The sequence below is a fragment of the Staurois parvus genome, unplaced genomic scaffold, assembly GCF_062004578.1.
Source record: "Staurois parvus isolate SC_StPar_1 unplaced genomic scaffold, SC_StPar_1.0 ptg000540l, whole genome shotgun sequence".
Lineage (NCBI taxonomy): Eukaryota > Metazoa > Chordata > Amphibia > Anura > Ranidae > Staurois > Staurois parvus.
Window position 1 is genome coordinate 92,700 of NW_028318336.1, and position 16,507 is coordinate 109,206.

At 48.4% G+C, this 16,507-nt stretch overlaps 1 protein-coding gene across 2 annotated transcripts; it reads right to left on the reverse strand.

Annotated features, from left to right (window-relative positions):
- Window positions 1–1,554: 1,554 nt before the first annotated feature.
- Window positions 1,555–16,173, reverse strand: LOC149451407 (hyaluronidase-1-like). 2 transcript variants are annotated; one of them, XM_089690692.1, is made up of 5 exons: window positions 16,070–16,171; window positions 9,882–9,995; window positions 7,250–8,179; window positions 5,264–5,353; window positions 1,555–3,752 (listed from the first exon to the last, which is right to left on the reverse strand). In XM_089690692.1, exons 3-5 carry the CDS (start codon window positions 8,153–8,155, stop codon window positions 3,432–3,434), a joined length of 1,317 nt encoding a protein of 438 aa, XP_089546818.1. In that variant the 5' UTR covers window positions 8,156–8,179; window positions 9,882–9,995; window positions 16,070–16,171; the 3' UTR covers window positions 1,555–3,431. The 2 variants fall into 2 exon arrangements, with proteins under 2 accessions (XP_089546818.1, XP_089546819.1); XM_089690693.1 differs by lacking the exon at window positions 9,882–9,995 and having other exon boundaries at window positions 16,070–16,173.
- Window positions 16,174–16,507: the final 334 nt, after the last annotated feature.

The following is a 16,507-nucleotide window of genomic DNA, read 5'->3' on the forward strand; positions in this document are numbered from 1 at the left end:
GGGATGTCCAATACGAGACGTGTGAAGGAAATACATGGTGGCTCCATACACTCTGAGGACAAAACAAGACTTACTATTGTCCCATTTACTTGATGTGCCCTTAAAGTGTTACTGAACCTACACCAGTGAAATCAGTCTGTAGATGCAGCAAAGCATGCCGAAGCGCACAGTGCGCAGAAGTCGCCAACTGTCTGCAGAGTCAATAGCTAAAGACCTCCAAACTTGGTGTGGCCTTCAGATGAGCCCAACAACAGTGCGTAGAGAGCTTCATGGAATGGTTTTCCATGGCCGAGCAGCTGCATCCAAGCCTTCCATCACCAAGTGCAATGCAAAGCGTCTGATGGCGTGGTGTAAAGTGCGCCGCCACTGGACTCTAGAGCAGAGGAGACGTGTTCTCTGGAGTGACCAATCATGCTTCTCTGTCTGGCAATCCAATGGATGTGTCTGGGTTTGGTGGTTCCCAGAACGGTGCTTGCCTGACTGCACTGTGCCAAGTGTAAAGTTTGGTGGAGGGGGATTATGGTGTGGGGTTGTTTTTCAGGGGTTGGGCTTGGCCCCCTAGTTCCAGTGAAGGGACAACATTTTGGACAATTTCATGCTCCCAACTTTGTGGGAAGAGTTTGGGGATGGCCCCTTCCTGTTCCAACATCACTGCGCACTAGTGCACAAAGCAAGGTCCATAAAGACATGGAGGAGCCAGTTTGGGGTGGAGGAACTTGACTGTCCTGCACAGAGTCCTGACCTCAACCCCATATAACACCTTTAGGATGAATTAGAGCGGAGACTGCGAGCCAGGCCTCCTCCCCCGACATCAGTGCCTGACCTGACAAATGTGCTTCTGGAAGAATGGTCCAACCTTCCCATAGACACCCTCCTAAACCTTGTGGACGGCCTTCCCAGAAGAGTTGAAGCTGTTATAGCTGCAAAGGGCGGAGCCAACTCAATATTGAACCCTACGGACTAAGACTGGGGGGCCATTAAAGGTCATGTGTGTGGAAAGGGCGGGGTCAACTCAATATTGAACCCTACGGACTAAGACTGGGGGGCCATTAAAGGTCATGTGTGTGGAAAGGGCGGGGTCAACTCAATATTGAACCCTACAGACTAAGACTGGGGGGCCATTAAAGGTCATGTGTGTGGAAAGGGCGGGGCCAACTCAACATTGAACCCTACGGACTAGAACTGGGGGGCCATTAATGTCCATGGAAATACTTTTTGGCCATTTCTATTTTGTGCATTCAAAAACTTACCCAGACTTTTTCTGGATTCCATTCCAGTCTATTCCACAGTTTCACAGCTCTTACTATGAAGAAGCCTTTCCATATACTGTGGTTAAACTTCCTTCCCTTCAGGTGCAGAGGGGGCCCCCTTATCAGGACAACTTTGTAGCACTATATGGATTGCATTATATGCATTGACACACGGTGATCATACCCCCCCCCATACCCCCCCATAATTGCCTATACTCAGGGCAGAATACCTTCACTTCAGGTAAAGCCCAATTGAACTTTTATTTTGAGCCAAATAAACTCTGGACACAATAAGCAAACGGCGTGCAAAATATTACTATTTTTATTTGGAAAGTAGCCACAGTCTGAGTAGAAAAGCCTGTCCCCTGCCAGCATGCTTCTGAGAAGGATTCTTGCTCTCTGTAGGGAAGCAGTGGTCTCTCAGCAGAAGTCCGACCCCCCCCCCCCCACCGAGTCAGAGCTGGAGCTCCCCCATCAGCAGGGACTGTGAGTTTTGTTGATTGCAGAGCTATAGGTCAACCTCAACTAGGTACAAGGCCGTGGATAAGGGGGTACCACCAGTCCTCCTATACTGGGCCCAGGCCAGCAGGGGGTTCATATCACAAAGAGCGCAGGGGTCAGGAGTTCCTAACACAGAGTGGAGAGGGTAGGAGTGTGTAATGCACAGAGTGCAGGGGTCGTGTGTAATGCACAGAGTGTAGGGGTCGTGTGTAATGCACAGAGTGTAGGGGTCGTGTGTAATGCACAGAGTGTAGGGGTCGTGAGTGTGTAATGCACAGAGTGCAGGGGTCGTGTGTAATGCACAGAGTGTAGGGGTCGTGAGTGTGTAATGCACAGAGTGCAGGGGTCGTGTGTAATGCACAGAGTGCAGGGGTCGTGTGTAATGGACAGAGTGTAGGGGTCGTGAGTGTGTAATGCACAGAGTGCAGGGGTCGTGAGTGTGTAATGCAGAGTGCAGGAGTCGTGAGTGTGTAATACAGAGTGCAGGGGTCGTGAGTGTGTAATGCACAGAGTGTAGGGGTCATGAGTGTGTAATGCAGAGTGCAGGAGTCGTGAGTGTGTAATGCAGAGTGCCGGGGTCGTGAGTGTGTAATGCAGAGTGCCGGGGTCGTGAGTGTGTAATGCAGAGTGCCGGGGTCGTGAGTGTGTAATGCACAGAGTGCAAGGGTCGTGAGTGTGTAATGCAGAGTGCAGGAGTCGTGAGTGTGTAATGCAGAGTGCCGGGGTCGTGAGTGTGTAATGCACAGAGTGTAGGGGTCATGAGTGTGTAATGCAGAGTGCAGGAGTCGTGAGTGTGTAATGCAGAGTGCCGGGGTCGTGAGTGTGTAATGCAGAGTGCCGGGGTCGTGAGTGTGTAATGCACAGAGTGCAAGGGTCGTGAGTGTGTAATGCAGAGTGCAGGAGTCGTGAGTGTGTAATGCAGAGTGCAGGGGTCGTGAGTGTGTAATGCACAGAGTGCAAGGGTCGTGAGTGTGTAATGCAGAGTGCAGGAGTCGTGAGTGTGTAATGCAGAGTGCCGGGGTCGTGAGTGTGTAATGCACAGAGTGTAGGGGTCATGAGTGTGTAATGCAGAGTGCAGGAGTCGTGAGTGTGTAATGCACAGAGTGCAGGGGTCATGAGTGTGTAATGCACAGAGTGCAGGAGTCGTGAGTGTGTAATGCACAGAGTGTAGGGGTCGTGAGTGTGTAATGCAGAGTGCAGGAGTCGTGAGTGTGTAATGCACAGAGTGCAGGGGTCGTGGGTGTGTAATGCATAGAGTGCAGGGGTCGTGGGTGTGTAATGCACAGAGTGCAGGGGTCGTGAATGTGTAATGTACAGAGTGCAGGGGTCGTGAGTGTGTAATGCAGAGTGCAAGGGTCAGGAGTGTGTAATGCACAGAGTGCAGGGGTCGTGAGTGTGTAATGCAGAGTGCAAGGGTCAGGAGTGTGTAATACACAGAGTGCAGGGGTCGTGAGTGTGTATAGTGTAGGGGTTATGGTTAAGTAATACACACAGTACTGGGGTCAGGAATGCGTAACACTCAGGGTGCAGGGGTCAGGAGTATCATCAGTGCATCACTAAAGTCTACAAAATGATGACATTTCAGGAAAATCTTGGAATTTTCAAAATTTCAGAGAAATGGAAACTTTCATGTTCCTATGAATAATTTGGATTTTTAGAGCCCTGGTTTGCTTTCTCTATTCATTGTGGGTGCCTCTTCAGGGAACAGTCGCTTCCTTTCCACCCCTTATAGCAGCGACATTGAAAATGATCCCACATGCGTTTCGCTTTCTTCTTGGTGACATTTTCATGCACCACAAATCCTTTCATGAAGGGATTCCTCTGGATGGTGAAGATTTGGGGGTCCAGGTGGAGGTAGACATCAGAATCCACAAATCTGCGAGCGCAGCGTCCGTTACCCGTACATAGCGCATGACTGCAGAGTACGGCCGCCATAGAGACGTTCTTCAGGTAAGGGGCCAGGGTCTTCTCTGTGTATTCCTTTACAGCCAAGCAGGACTCCTGAGGATGGAAATAAACCAGAACACTGAAAATGGACAAAACGTCCACCAGATGGGCCCTATAATGACTAATGCCCAATCCTAACCATACACACTATATTGACAAAATTATTGGGCCCGCCCTTCAAATCATGTGATTCAGGTGTTCCAATCCCCTCCATGGACACAGGTGTATACAATCAAGCCCCTAGGCATGCAGACGGCTTCTACAAACATTGGTGGGTCGCTCTCAGGAGCTCAGTGACTCCAAGCGTGGTCCCATGATAGGTGGCCACCTGGGCAATAAGTCCATCCGTGACATTTCCTGGCCACTAAATATTCCACGCTCAACTGTTAGTGGGATTATAACAAAGTGGAAGCAAGTGGGAACAACAGCCACTCAGCCACCAAGTGGTAGGCCACGTCACATGACAGGGCGGGGTCAGCGCATGCTGAAGCGCACAGTGCGCAGAAGTCACCAACTGTCTGCAGAGTCAATAGCTAAAGACCTCCAAACTTGGTGTGGCCTTCAGATGAGCACAACAACAGTGCGTAGAGAGCTTCATGGAATGGGTTTCCATGGCCGAGCAGCTGCATCCAAGCCTTCCATCACCAAGTGCAAGGCAAAGCATCGGATCCCGTGGTGTAAAGCACGCCGCCACTGGACTCTAGAGCAGGGGAGACGTGTTCTCTGGAGTGACCAATCACACTTCTCTGTCTGGCAATCTGATGGACGTGTCTGGGTTTGGCGGTTGCCAGGAGAACAGTACTTGCCTGACTGTCTTGTGCCAAGTGTAAAGTTTGGTGGAGGGGGCATTATGGTGTGGGTGTGTTCCTCAGGGGTTGGGCTTGGTCCCCTAGTTCCAGTGAAGGGAACTCATAAGTTGACATTTTGGACAATTTCATCCTCCCAACGTTGTGGGAAGAGTTTGGGGATGGCCCCTTCCTGTTCCAACATGACTGCGCACCAGTGCACAAAGCAAGGTCCATAAAGACATGGAGGAGCCAGTTTGGGGTGGAGGAACTTGACTGTCCTGCACAGAGTCCTGACCTCAACCCCATAGATCACCTTTGGGATGAATTAGAGCGGAGACTGCGAGCCAGGCCTCCTCCCCCGACATCAGTGCCTGACCTGACGAATGTGCTTCTGGAAGAATGGTTCAACCTTCCCATAGACACCCTCCTAAACCTTGTGGACGGCCTTCCCAGAAGAGTTGAAGCTGTTATAGCTGCAAAGGGCAGGGCCAACTCCATATTGAACCCTACGGACTAAGACTGGGGGATCATTAAAGGTCATGTGTGTGGAAAGGGCGGGGCCAACTCAATATTGAACCCTACGGACAAGGACTGGGGGGCCATTAAAGGTCATGTGTGTGGAAAGGGCGGGGCCAACTCAATATTGAATCCTACAGACTAAGACTGGGGGGGCCATTAAAGGTCATGTGTGTGGGCAGGCCGGCGGCCCAATACTAGGGGCAATATAGTGCAGTTCTGCAATGGGGCGGATAACATATATGATTGATATGGGATTACCTTGCTGTGACTGTAGTCATTGTTCCCCCAAAGGACGACTCCGGAGGCCCCCAGCGATGCGCTCTGTCCGATCGTCCTAATCAAATCATCCTGCAGAGAGCAACAACTCGGCTGAGACACTCATAACGGATAAAAAGATATAATGCCACTCTGCATTCAATGTCCAATATCAGTCCCTGTCTGTACACACAGAGCCTCTGGCTTAGAGTCTTACTCCTGCTGCTGCACTGTTCATGTAAAATGAAAGGGACGGCCCATAGGCAATGTGTGACGGACTCATAATGGCTGCAACAGGTGGGTGGGGATGGGAACTAGAGATCTCAAGCTTTATGCATTGGTCTGATCTCAGGTTTGGAGTCTCCATGTAATAGCAATTGGGTCTGATCACTGGGGGAGGGGAGACTGAGGGAATGCTTCCTCCTCCTTCTCCTTCTACAGAGTTACAATGTACAGTCTGATCACTGGGGGAGGAGACTGAGGAAATGCTTCGTCCTCCTTCTACAAAGTTACAATGTACAGTCTGATCACTGGGGGAGGAGACTGAGGAAATGACTCCTCCTTCTACAAAGTTACAATGTACAGTCTGATCACTGGGGGAGGGGAGACTGAGGAAATGCTTTGTCCTCCTTCTACAAAGTTACAATGTACAGTCTGATCACTGGGGGAGGAGACTGAGGAAATGACTCCTCCTTCTACTAAGTTACAATGTACAGTCTGATCACTGGGGGAGGGGAGACTGAGGAAATGCCTCCTCCTCCTTCTACAAAGTTACAATGTACAGTCTGATCACTGGGGGAGGGGAGACTGAGGAAATGCTTCCTCCTCCTACAAAGTTACAATCAGGGGCAGACTGACCATTCGAACACTCGGGCACCGCCCGAGGGCCCAGGGTCAGTAGGGGGCCCCATGAGATGCCCCTGGTACCTTTCATTGGCCTTTTCTTAGGCTTTTTTGGATGTTGGTGAGGACACAGGGGCCCCATGATCCCCTATTGCCCGGGGGCCCCATGAGTTGTCAGTCTGCCCCTGGTTACAATGTACAGTCTAATCACTGGGGGAGGGGAGACTGAGGAAATGACTCCTCCTTCTACAAAGTTACAATGTACAGTCTGATCACTGGGGGAGGGAGACTGAGGAAATGCTTCCTCCTCCTTCTACAAAGTTACAATGTACAGTCTGATCACTGGGGGAGGGGAGACTGAGGAAATGTCGCCTCCTCCTACAAAGTTACAATGTACAGTCTGATCACTGGAGGAGGGGAGGGGAGACTGAGGAAACGCCTCCTCCTACAAAGTTACAATGTGCAGTCTGATTACTGGGAGAGGGGAGACTGAGGAAATGTTTCCTCCTCCTTCTACAAAGTTACAATGTACAGCCTGATCACTGGGGGGGGGGGGTGGAGAGACTGAGGAAATGCTTCCTCCTCCTTCTACAAAGTTACAGTGTACAGTCTGATCACTGGGGGGGGGACTGAGGAAATGCATCCTCCTCCTTCTACAAAGTTACAATGTACAGCCTGATCACTGGGGGGGGGGACTGAGGAAATGCTTCCTCCTCCTTCTACAAAGTTACAGTGTACAGTCTGATCACTGGGGGGGGGGGGGACTGAGGAAATGCTTCCTCCTGCCTGCAGTAGACTGATGGCATCATCTCAGCCTAGGCACAGTCACTGAGTGGAGCCCAAGGACGGCTTTCTAATGATAAGGTGGAGCTTTTCTGAACAATGATCCTGTTCTTGTATATCGTGATGTCTTTTTTTTCATTACTGAAGTTGCTGAAAGTTCCACTTTAACATTGAATGCTCGCCTATTGGGGAACTACAAGTCCCAGTGTGTGCTGCTAAATGATGACTGTCATGGCATGCTGCCTTTGTTGATTCTCAGTGGATACTTCTAGAGCCTGGGCAGCCATCGCAGAAAAGTGTTGGTTGAGTTGCATTGATAAGACATTCAGTTGGGTGTTCTTACCCTTTAGAAGGTGTCATTACCTGAGTCAGAAAGTCCATGCTGTGGGTGTAGACGATGCGGGCGTAGGGCAGCACTGGGACCTCTGCATCAGCTGACACCCTGAGTCCTTCCTGCACACGGTGCCTGACGAACGGTCCCACGTGCTCAGAGTCCTTGATATCTTTGTCCAGGTAGATGTGAGGATACAAAGCTTGGCTGGTCTGCCACAACCAGTCCAAGGCATCATTCCTTCGCATTTCATCGTCTGGACATCGGCCGGTGTATTTCTGGCTGGAATTTGCAAAGTCGTAATTGTAACAGTCTGGAAAGCCGTAAAACCCCCAGAGGCCCATGGGGCTCAGCTGGAGAGCCATCTGCAAGGTGGACATCATGAAGGCCTTGGCCGCTGATTCAAACTGCCTCTTTGCATGCCTGCTCAGCTTGCTATAGGACCAATTGGGGTGCCTCTGACTAACCAGCTGCAGTGACCACAAGTGGTAGAGGGTCATATTTCTCCAGTTACGGTCCCATAGGGGCCTCCACTCTTCCCAGTCCACCACAGCCACTCCACTGAAGTTCTGGTCCACCATGATCGCTTCCAGATCTTTCCGAGCTTTAACCAAGTGGTCTCCAAGGCTGGAATTTTGTGGAAGACCGCCATTGACCGGCTTGTTGTCCTGGTTGTAGTATGGATAGAGACCCAACTGGGTGCTATAGAAGATCACCACTTCCGGGCCCAGGAAAGAATGGTTCTGGTTGACAATAATATCGTAAGCTTCCAGGTCGAGCGATACGTTGTAGTTGGCCAGGCAAGGATAGGTAGGTGCATTCCACAGAATGACAAAGGGCCAGCCGAAGACAATGGGGTCACAGCCAGCTGGGAGGTACAAGATGGAGAAGAAGAGAAGAGAGGCAGGGGCAGTGAAGGCTGGTGGTCTAATGGACATGGTGGCACTCACATGTTCTCATTCCTGAGAAAAACAAACAGTTGTGTTAATATGATGTCCGGGGAAGATCTGGCTGCAGTTATTTCACATATGGGCCAGGGGTGGACTGACCATTTGGAAACTCGGGCACTGCCCGGGGTCAGTAGGGGGCCCCATGAGATGCCCCTGGTACCTTCTTCATAGACTTTTTTTGAGTTTGGGCAAGGACACAGGGGCCCCATGATCCCTTATTGCCCCATGAGTTGTCAGTCCACCCCTGGTATGGGCCATTTAGGTCCATAAAGTCCTTCAAAGTACAGAAAAATGCTTCTTGATCTTGATAGAAATACCAAAAGCTCCTAATTTCCTGTTGTTGGTTGACACCAAAGTTAGGGTTCCTTTAAACATAGTTGGGGAAGGAGAATGGTAAAAATAGGCAGTTGAGACACATTTTATTCCCCCCCTCAACTGTTCTCCTCAAGCTGCAAAGGGGGTTGTTCCCATTTGTTATACCCCTATGGTATTCAACTGGCAGCATGTGACCCATTCAAGTGATGAGGGCACTGCTACAACCACGTGTAATGCATGCGGTTTTGGTTCGGTGGTCCACACTTTACAGGGCTGAAATGGGCAATATGTTGTCTCCTCAAAATGTCTCTGAAAAGTTATCCACTGCGGATCATTTTTCAGAGGAGTGGCAAGGTCTGCCGAAAATGTAAACTTAAGCCGGCCAAATCTCAGCAGGGACTGGCCGAGGTTCGAACCATGTATGGGCAGGCTGAGTGTACCCAAGTCGATCGTTCAGCTTGGGTACAACCAAACTATCGGGTTTTACATGCGACTGTTATAGCCGCTAGCAGTAACTACTGTGTTCCCTCGGGTGGTTGGCTCCTCCTGTCCCCCCACCAGTGGGGGGGGGGGGCACAATGACTCGCAAGAGGGATTCCCCTATCAACACTTACTGTATTGATGGAGGGAATCAAGCAATTTTCTTTCCTGCAACGTGGACATTAGATAATATCAGGGGTGGACTGACCATTCAAGCACTCGAGGGTCCGGGGTCAGTAGGGGGCCCCATGAGATGCCCCTGGTACCTTTTTTAAAGGCTTTTTTGAGTGTGGGCAAGGACACATGATCCCCTATTGCCCGGGGGCCCCATGAGTTGTCAGTCCGCCTCTGGATAATATACTCACCTTTCCATGGCACCTTGGCAATAGTGACATCATCCTCCTACTGTGCTGGCAGACTCCATCTTCCCAACAGAAAATGAAGAGAAATTCCCCTCTGAAGCAGTTGTCACCAGAGATGGTGTCCCCCTAGGACGATTTCCCCTCTGTTCCTGTCCCAGCTTGGAATGATGGATTTCCAATCACTTCGTGTCCCGGTGACACCAAGACCAATATAGAGGGTGAGGCATGCAGCAATAAAGAGTCAATAAGCATTCAATTCCTTCCACAGTCAAAAACTTAAGTCAGCCATTGATGAGTGGAAAATTGAACGTTCTGTCGTTCAAAAAATCAGAATAGCTCATACGATTGTGCCATCAATTGTTTTCATTCTCTTTAAAAAAAACCCCATCATGTTGGATCAGACACTTCTGATTGCGGCACGGAAATCACATGTCGCAGCTGGCAGACTAAGGATGCGAAAAAAGAACATTTGGCCGAAAGACATGAATTTCGTTCAGTTTTTGACTCATCTATGACCAGCAAAGTTTTGCGTACATTGTATGAAATCTGTTACTAACCTTGCTATTGGTCAAAGAAGAGCAAACATGTGATTGGTGACCTCAGGAAAGGATGAGGACTGTCAGACGATTCCGCCATTATCGATGGACTCCATTCTGGGCGAAGCTGAGGCTCTGTAAGGACACAGTAGAGGAAGGAGTTCCATAGGACAGCAGAATGGAGAACATGAATACATAACGAACGTATTTATATTCTGGATGCAAAATCATCATACAACCAAAACATTTACAATTTACACAGCAACAATGTATCACTTTGTTAAATATCTACACTCGCCGGCCACTTTATTAGGTCCACCTTGCTTGTATCGGGTTGGACCCCCTTTTGCCATCAGAACTACCTTCATTCTCCATGGCGTAGGTTCAACAAGGTGTTGGAAACATTCCTCAGAGATTTTGGTCCACATTGACATGATGGCATCACGCAGTTGCTGCAGATTTGTCGGCTGCACATCCATGATGCCAATCTCCCGTTCCACCACATCCCAAAGGTGCTCTGTTGGATGGAGATCTGGTGACTGTGGAGGCCATTGGAGTGCAGTGACCTCATTGTCATGTCAGGAAACCAGTTGGAGATGATTGGAGCTTTGTGACACGGGGCATTATCCTGCTGGAAGGAGCCATCAGAAGATGGGGACACTGAGGTCATAAAGGGATGGGCATGGTCAGCAACAATACTCAGGTAGGCCGTGGCATTTAAACAATGCTCAATTGGTACTAAGGTGCCCAAAGTGTGCCAAGAAAATCTCCTCCACACCATGACACCACCACTAGCCTGAACCGTGGATACAAGGCAGGATGGATCCCCCACATCATGACACCACCACTGCTACCAGCCTGAACCGTGGATACAAGGCAGGATGGATCCCCCACACCATGACACCACCACTAGCCTGAACCGTGGACACAAGGCAGGATGGATCCCCCACATCATGACACCACCACTGCTACCAGCCTGAACCGTGGATAGAAGGCAGGATGGATCCACCACACCATGACACCACACCAGCCTGAACCATTGATAGAAGGCAGAATGGATTCACCACACCATGACACCACCACCAGCCTGAACCGTTGATACAAGGCAGGATGGATCCACCACACCATGACACCACCACCAGCCTGAACCGTTGATACAAGGCAGGATGGATCCACCACACCACGACACCACCACCACCAGCCTGAACCGTGGATAGAAGGCAGGATGGATCCACCACACCATGACACCACACCAGCCTGAACCATTGATAGAAGGCAGCATGGATTCACCACACCATGACACCACCACCACCAGCCTGAACCGTGGATACAAGGCAGGATGGATCCACCACACCATGACACCACACCAGCCTGAACCATTGATAGAAGGCAGGATGGATCCACCACACCATGACACCACACCAGCCTGAACCATTGATAGAAGGCAGCATGGATTCACCACACCATGACACCACCACTACCAGCCTGAACCGTGGATACAAGGCAGGATGGATCCCCCACATCATGACACCACCACCGCCAGCCTGAACCGTGGATACAAGGCAGGATGGATCTATGCTTTCATGTTGTTGACACCAAACTCTGACCCTACCATTGAAATCCAGACTCCTCAGACCAGGCAACATTTTTCCAATCTTCTATTGTCCAATTTTGGTGAGTCTGTGCGAATTGTAGCCTCTGTTTCCTGTTCTTAGCTGACGGGAGTGGCACCTGGTGTGGTCTTCTGCTGACAGGAGTGGCACCCGGTGTGGTCTTCTGCTGACAGGAATGGCACCCGGGGTGGTCTTCTGCTGCTGTAGCCCATCTGCTTCAAGGTTGGACATGTTGTGCATTCAGAGATGGTATTCTGCATACCTTGGGTGTAACGAGATGATAGAAAGGCTGTTGCCTTTCTATCATCTCCAACCAGTCTGCCCATTCTCCTCTGACACCAACAAGTCATTTTCCTCCACACAACTGCCGCTCACTGGATATTTTCTCTTTTTCGGACCATTCTCTGTAAAGCCTAGAGATGGTTGTGTGGAAAAATCCCAGTAGACCAGCAGTTTTTGAAATCCTCAGACCAGCCCGTCTGGCACCAACAACCGTGCCACTGTCAAAGTCACGTAAATCCCCATTCTTCCCCATTCTGATGCTGGGTTTGAACTTCAGCAAGTCATCTTCACCACGTATAGAGGCCTAAATGCATTGAGCTGCTACCATGTGATTGGCTGATTAGCAATTGGACAGGAGGACCTAATGAAGAGGCCGGTGAGTGAATAAATAAAGATCTGACATTTATAATCTGGTATCTCTTCCTCTCCAGCTAAAAATCAGCCGAGGGCCCATTCTCACCAGAAACTGCGCATTTACCGAGCGTTTATGCATGCGCAGTGATGTGCATTTAACACGCATTTGAATGCATTTGTGCTGCATTTTTCCTAAGCTTGCATTTCCTTCGAAGTCACTTCTTTCTTCTTCTGGCTTTTCTGTGAGCTGCGTTGCAGTGCATTTGAGTGCGTTTACATGCCTTTGCACAGGTTTCTGTGTATTTGCAATACAGAAAATGCAGCTCGCTGTTGTTTTTTTTTTTCAATGCACTTCCCCCGAGTTCACACCCAAGCGTTTTCCGTTGCGTTTTTGCAGAAACGTACAGCAGTCCATTTAACATGATTTACTATGGGACACGTTCACATTTCGTTTTCACCCGGGACGGTTTTTGGAAATGGTCACACTACATGCGTTTCAGTTGCTTTGTTTCTGCATCCAAAATGCACAGAAAGTCTGTGATAGGGTTGTCAGTGTCATCGTTCACATCAGCGCTTGCAGTTCCGGTGCGTTCCGGATGCAGAAAAAAAAAAAGTAAAACAGGCTGCAGTTTTTCTGCACTGAACTGTACTGGAACGCGGTAAAACGCATCAAAAATGCATCGGAATGTGCCAAAAACGCACCAGAACACACAAGTCCCATTTAAATTTAAGAAAGAGTGCGTTCTGGTTGCAGAGAAAAGAGTAGAACAGGAGGCATTTTTTCTGCACAAAACTGTACTGGAACACAGAAAAGCGCACCAAAAACGCACCGGAACGCACAGGAGCCTATTGAGGGCCTCTTCACGCTATAGAAACGCAGGTAAGATGCATTCTGGATGCATTTTTGCATGCATGTTTTTGACTCATTTTTGGCACATTCCAGTGCGTTTTTTATGCGTTTTACCGCATTCCAGTACAGTTCTGTGCAGAAAAAAATTCAGCCTGTTCTCTTTTTTTTGCAACCGGAACGCACTCTTTCTTAAATTTAAATGGGACATGTGCGTTCCAGTGCATTTTTTGTGCATTTTTTATGCATTTCACCGCATTCCAGTACAGTTCTGTGCAGAAAACAAAATGCCGCCTGCTCTACTTTTTTTCTGCAACCGAAATGCACCGGAACTGCAAGCGCTGATGTGAACTATGACACTGACAACCATGTCGCCTACTTTCTGTGCGTTTTGGATGCAGAAAAAACAATTGAAATGCATGGAGTGTGAACTGGCCCTAAAAATGAAGAAAAAGAGGGGAGAAAGTGAACAGGAATGCATAAAAAATGCACCAGAACGTGTCAAAAATGCACCAAAAACGTATTGGAACGCCGCATGCAACAGCATGCATGCAAAAACGCAACCGGAACGCACTCTTTCTTAAATGTCCATTCCGGTGCATTTTTTATGCGTTTTACCACATTCCAGTACAGTTCTGTGCAGAAAAAAATGCCGCCTGTTCTACTTTTTTTTCTGCAACCAAAACACACTGAAGCTGCGAGCGCTGATGTGAACTACGACACTGACAACCATGTCACAGACTTTCTGTGCGTTTTGGATGCAGAAAAAATGCAATTGAAACCCATGGAGTGTGAACCAGTCCTGAAAATGAAGAAAAAGAGAGGGGAGAAAATGAACAGGAATGCATAAAAAACGCACCAGAATGCGTCAAAAACGCATCAAAAATGCATTGGAACGCTCCAAAAACATGTCATGCATGATAAAATGCAACCGGAATGCATTCTGGACTCTGTTTCTATAGTGTGAACCGGCCCTCAGGACTAGTTCACACTAGATATAGTTCAGTGCGCTTTTTTTCTGCATCAAAAACGTACGCACAGTGTTTCCTATGTATTCCAAGGGCCCCGGTTCACACGAGTGCAGTCAGCTCCAGTCAGTTTCCAGTGCAGAAAAAAAAAGTACAACCCGCTGCATTTTTTCTGCACAGAACCGTACCGGAACATGGCAAACTGCATCAAAAACGCATGGGAACGCATCAAAACTGCACCGGAATGTGCCAAAAACGCGCATGCAAAAACACATCCAGAAATGCGCTGGAACTGCGTGCGGTGTGAACCGTAAGCAAAAACGCATCCGGAATGTATCTGGAGTGCGTTTATGTAGTGTGAACTGGCCCTTAGGGGCTTATTCGAACACAAAAAGTTGCATTTTTGGTTCTATAGACTTTAATGGAAACGCAGCAGAAAAGCATGTAGTGAGTTTTTCCTGCACTTTTGCTGCATTTTTGCCACATTTTTGATGCATTTTAATGCATTTTGCTGCGTTTTGCTGCATTATTAGTGCATTTTGATGCATTTTTTATGCATTTTTGCTGCGTTTTTTTTTTTATGTGTTTTGCATTTTAAATCTGCCTAGCAACAAGAAAAATTTTATTAAAAAAAGAGAAAAAAAACACAAAACGCAGGTGCAAAACGCAATTCAGAAACAGCTCAAATGCAATGTACAGGTGTGAACCCGGCCTACAGTAGTGTGAACAATCCCCATAGAATAGCTTGGATTTTGGACTGTCTAGGCATTTGCAGTGCAGCCAAAAATTGCATCCGACGGCGTCTGGTGCAGAAATAAAAAGTCGGCCTGTGCTGACCCCCTTCTGAGAATGCCAAGTGCCTGGCTGTTATGTGGATTTCATTCACTACTTCTGAGTTCCTGACCTGGAACCAATAGACACAAAGATCCCATGGCGTTCACTGTATACTTGCTGCACAGTACTGAGCGACAGCCAAACAAATGGCACTTTCAGGCATTTTGAAAGTGTATCTAAAACCCAAACTCTTTGGAAGGAATGTAGAAAGGTGGGACCCCCTTTTAGGTTCTCATTGATGTCTGTGTCCCCATCAGGGCCATTCAACCCCCTTTTGTCCTGGTGTCATCAAAACAGGAAGTGAAGAGACATCCTAAATTTTGAGTTGTCACCAGAACAAGAATCTTCCTTTGGGGGACACTTGTTCTGGTGACAACCAAAAGGGGAATTTCCCACACGTTGGAGGATCTTCTCTCACTTCCTGTTGTGTCTACAGGACAGGAAGTGGAGGAGAATCTGCCTAATGGGACACGGATGGCAAAAAAGATATACTTTACATTGCATCCAGAGCAGAAAATGTAAATCCACCTCCATTGCTGGAGCTCAGAGCTATATTGATGTCTGTGTCCCCATCAGGGCCATTCAACCCCCTTTTTTGTCCTGGTGTCATCAAAACAGGGAGTGAGGAGACATCTTAAATTTTGAGATGTCACCAGAACAGGAATCTTCCTTTGGGGGACACTTGGCTTGGTGACAACCAAAAGAGGAATTTCCCACACTTTGGAGTATTTTCTCTCACTTCCTGTTGTGTCTACAGGACAGGAAATGCAGGCAAATCTGCCTAATGGGACACAAATGGCAAAAAAAAAATACTTTATACTGTTAATCATTGATGCAAATTGCATACAGATCAGAAAATGTAAATCCGCCTCCATTGCTGGAGCTCAGAGCTATATTGATGTCTGTGTCCCCATCAGGGCCATTCAACCCCCTTTTTTGTCCTGGTGTCATCAAAACAGGGAGTGAGGAGATATCTTAAATTTTGACTTGTCACCAGAACAAGAATGGGGGGGGGGAATCTTTCTTTGGGGGACACTTGTTCTGGTGACAACCAAAAGAGGAATTCCCCACATTTTAGAGGATCTCCTCTCACTTCCTGTTGTGTCTACAGGACAGGAAGTGCAGGAAAATCTGCCTAATGGGACACAGATGGCAAAAAAGATACACTTTACATTGTCAATCATTGATGTAAATTGCATCCAGAGCAGAAAATGTAATTCCGCCTCCATTGCTGGAGCTCAGAGGTATATACAGCTATATACAGCACTGTCCATGTACCCCCCCCCCTCCCCCACCACCACTGACACTCACTGTAATGGACATCTCCGGAGCCTGGCGGACGTATGGAATGACATAGGTGGATCTCACCTCAACATCTTCACTGCAGCTGAGTGAGCTGATTGTGAATCCTCCTGCTGGGGTGTAAATAATCTCCCCCCCAGCCAGGGGCAGGAAAACCTGTGTCACGTCCCTCCCCCTCCCTACAACCTTGCTGCAGGGGAGAAGAAGGAATGGGGATACATTGCGACAGAAGAGGCGAAATGCATGCTAAGAATTGTTACAAATACAAGAGACTGTTTAGTATTCTGTTCTTATATTTTTGATGCAATCCTCTGTATCTGCTGGAAGATTATTCCCCGTCGGCACAGCTCTAACCATAAAGAACCCTTTCCACAGCCAATAGCAAGAAGGGGCCTGGCGTGTTCAGCATTGACCCAAAAGGCACAAATATTTTGTATGGATCATTCA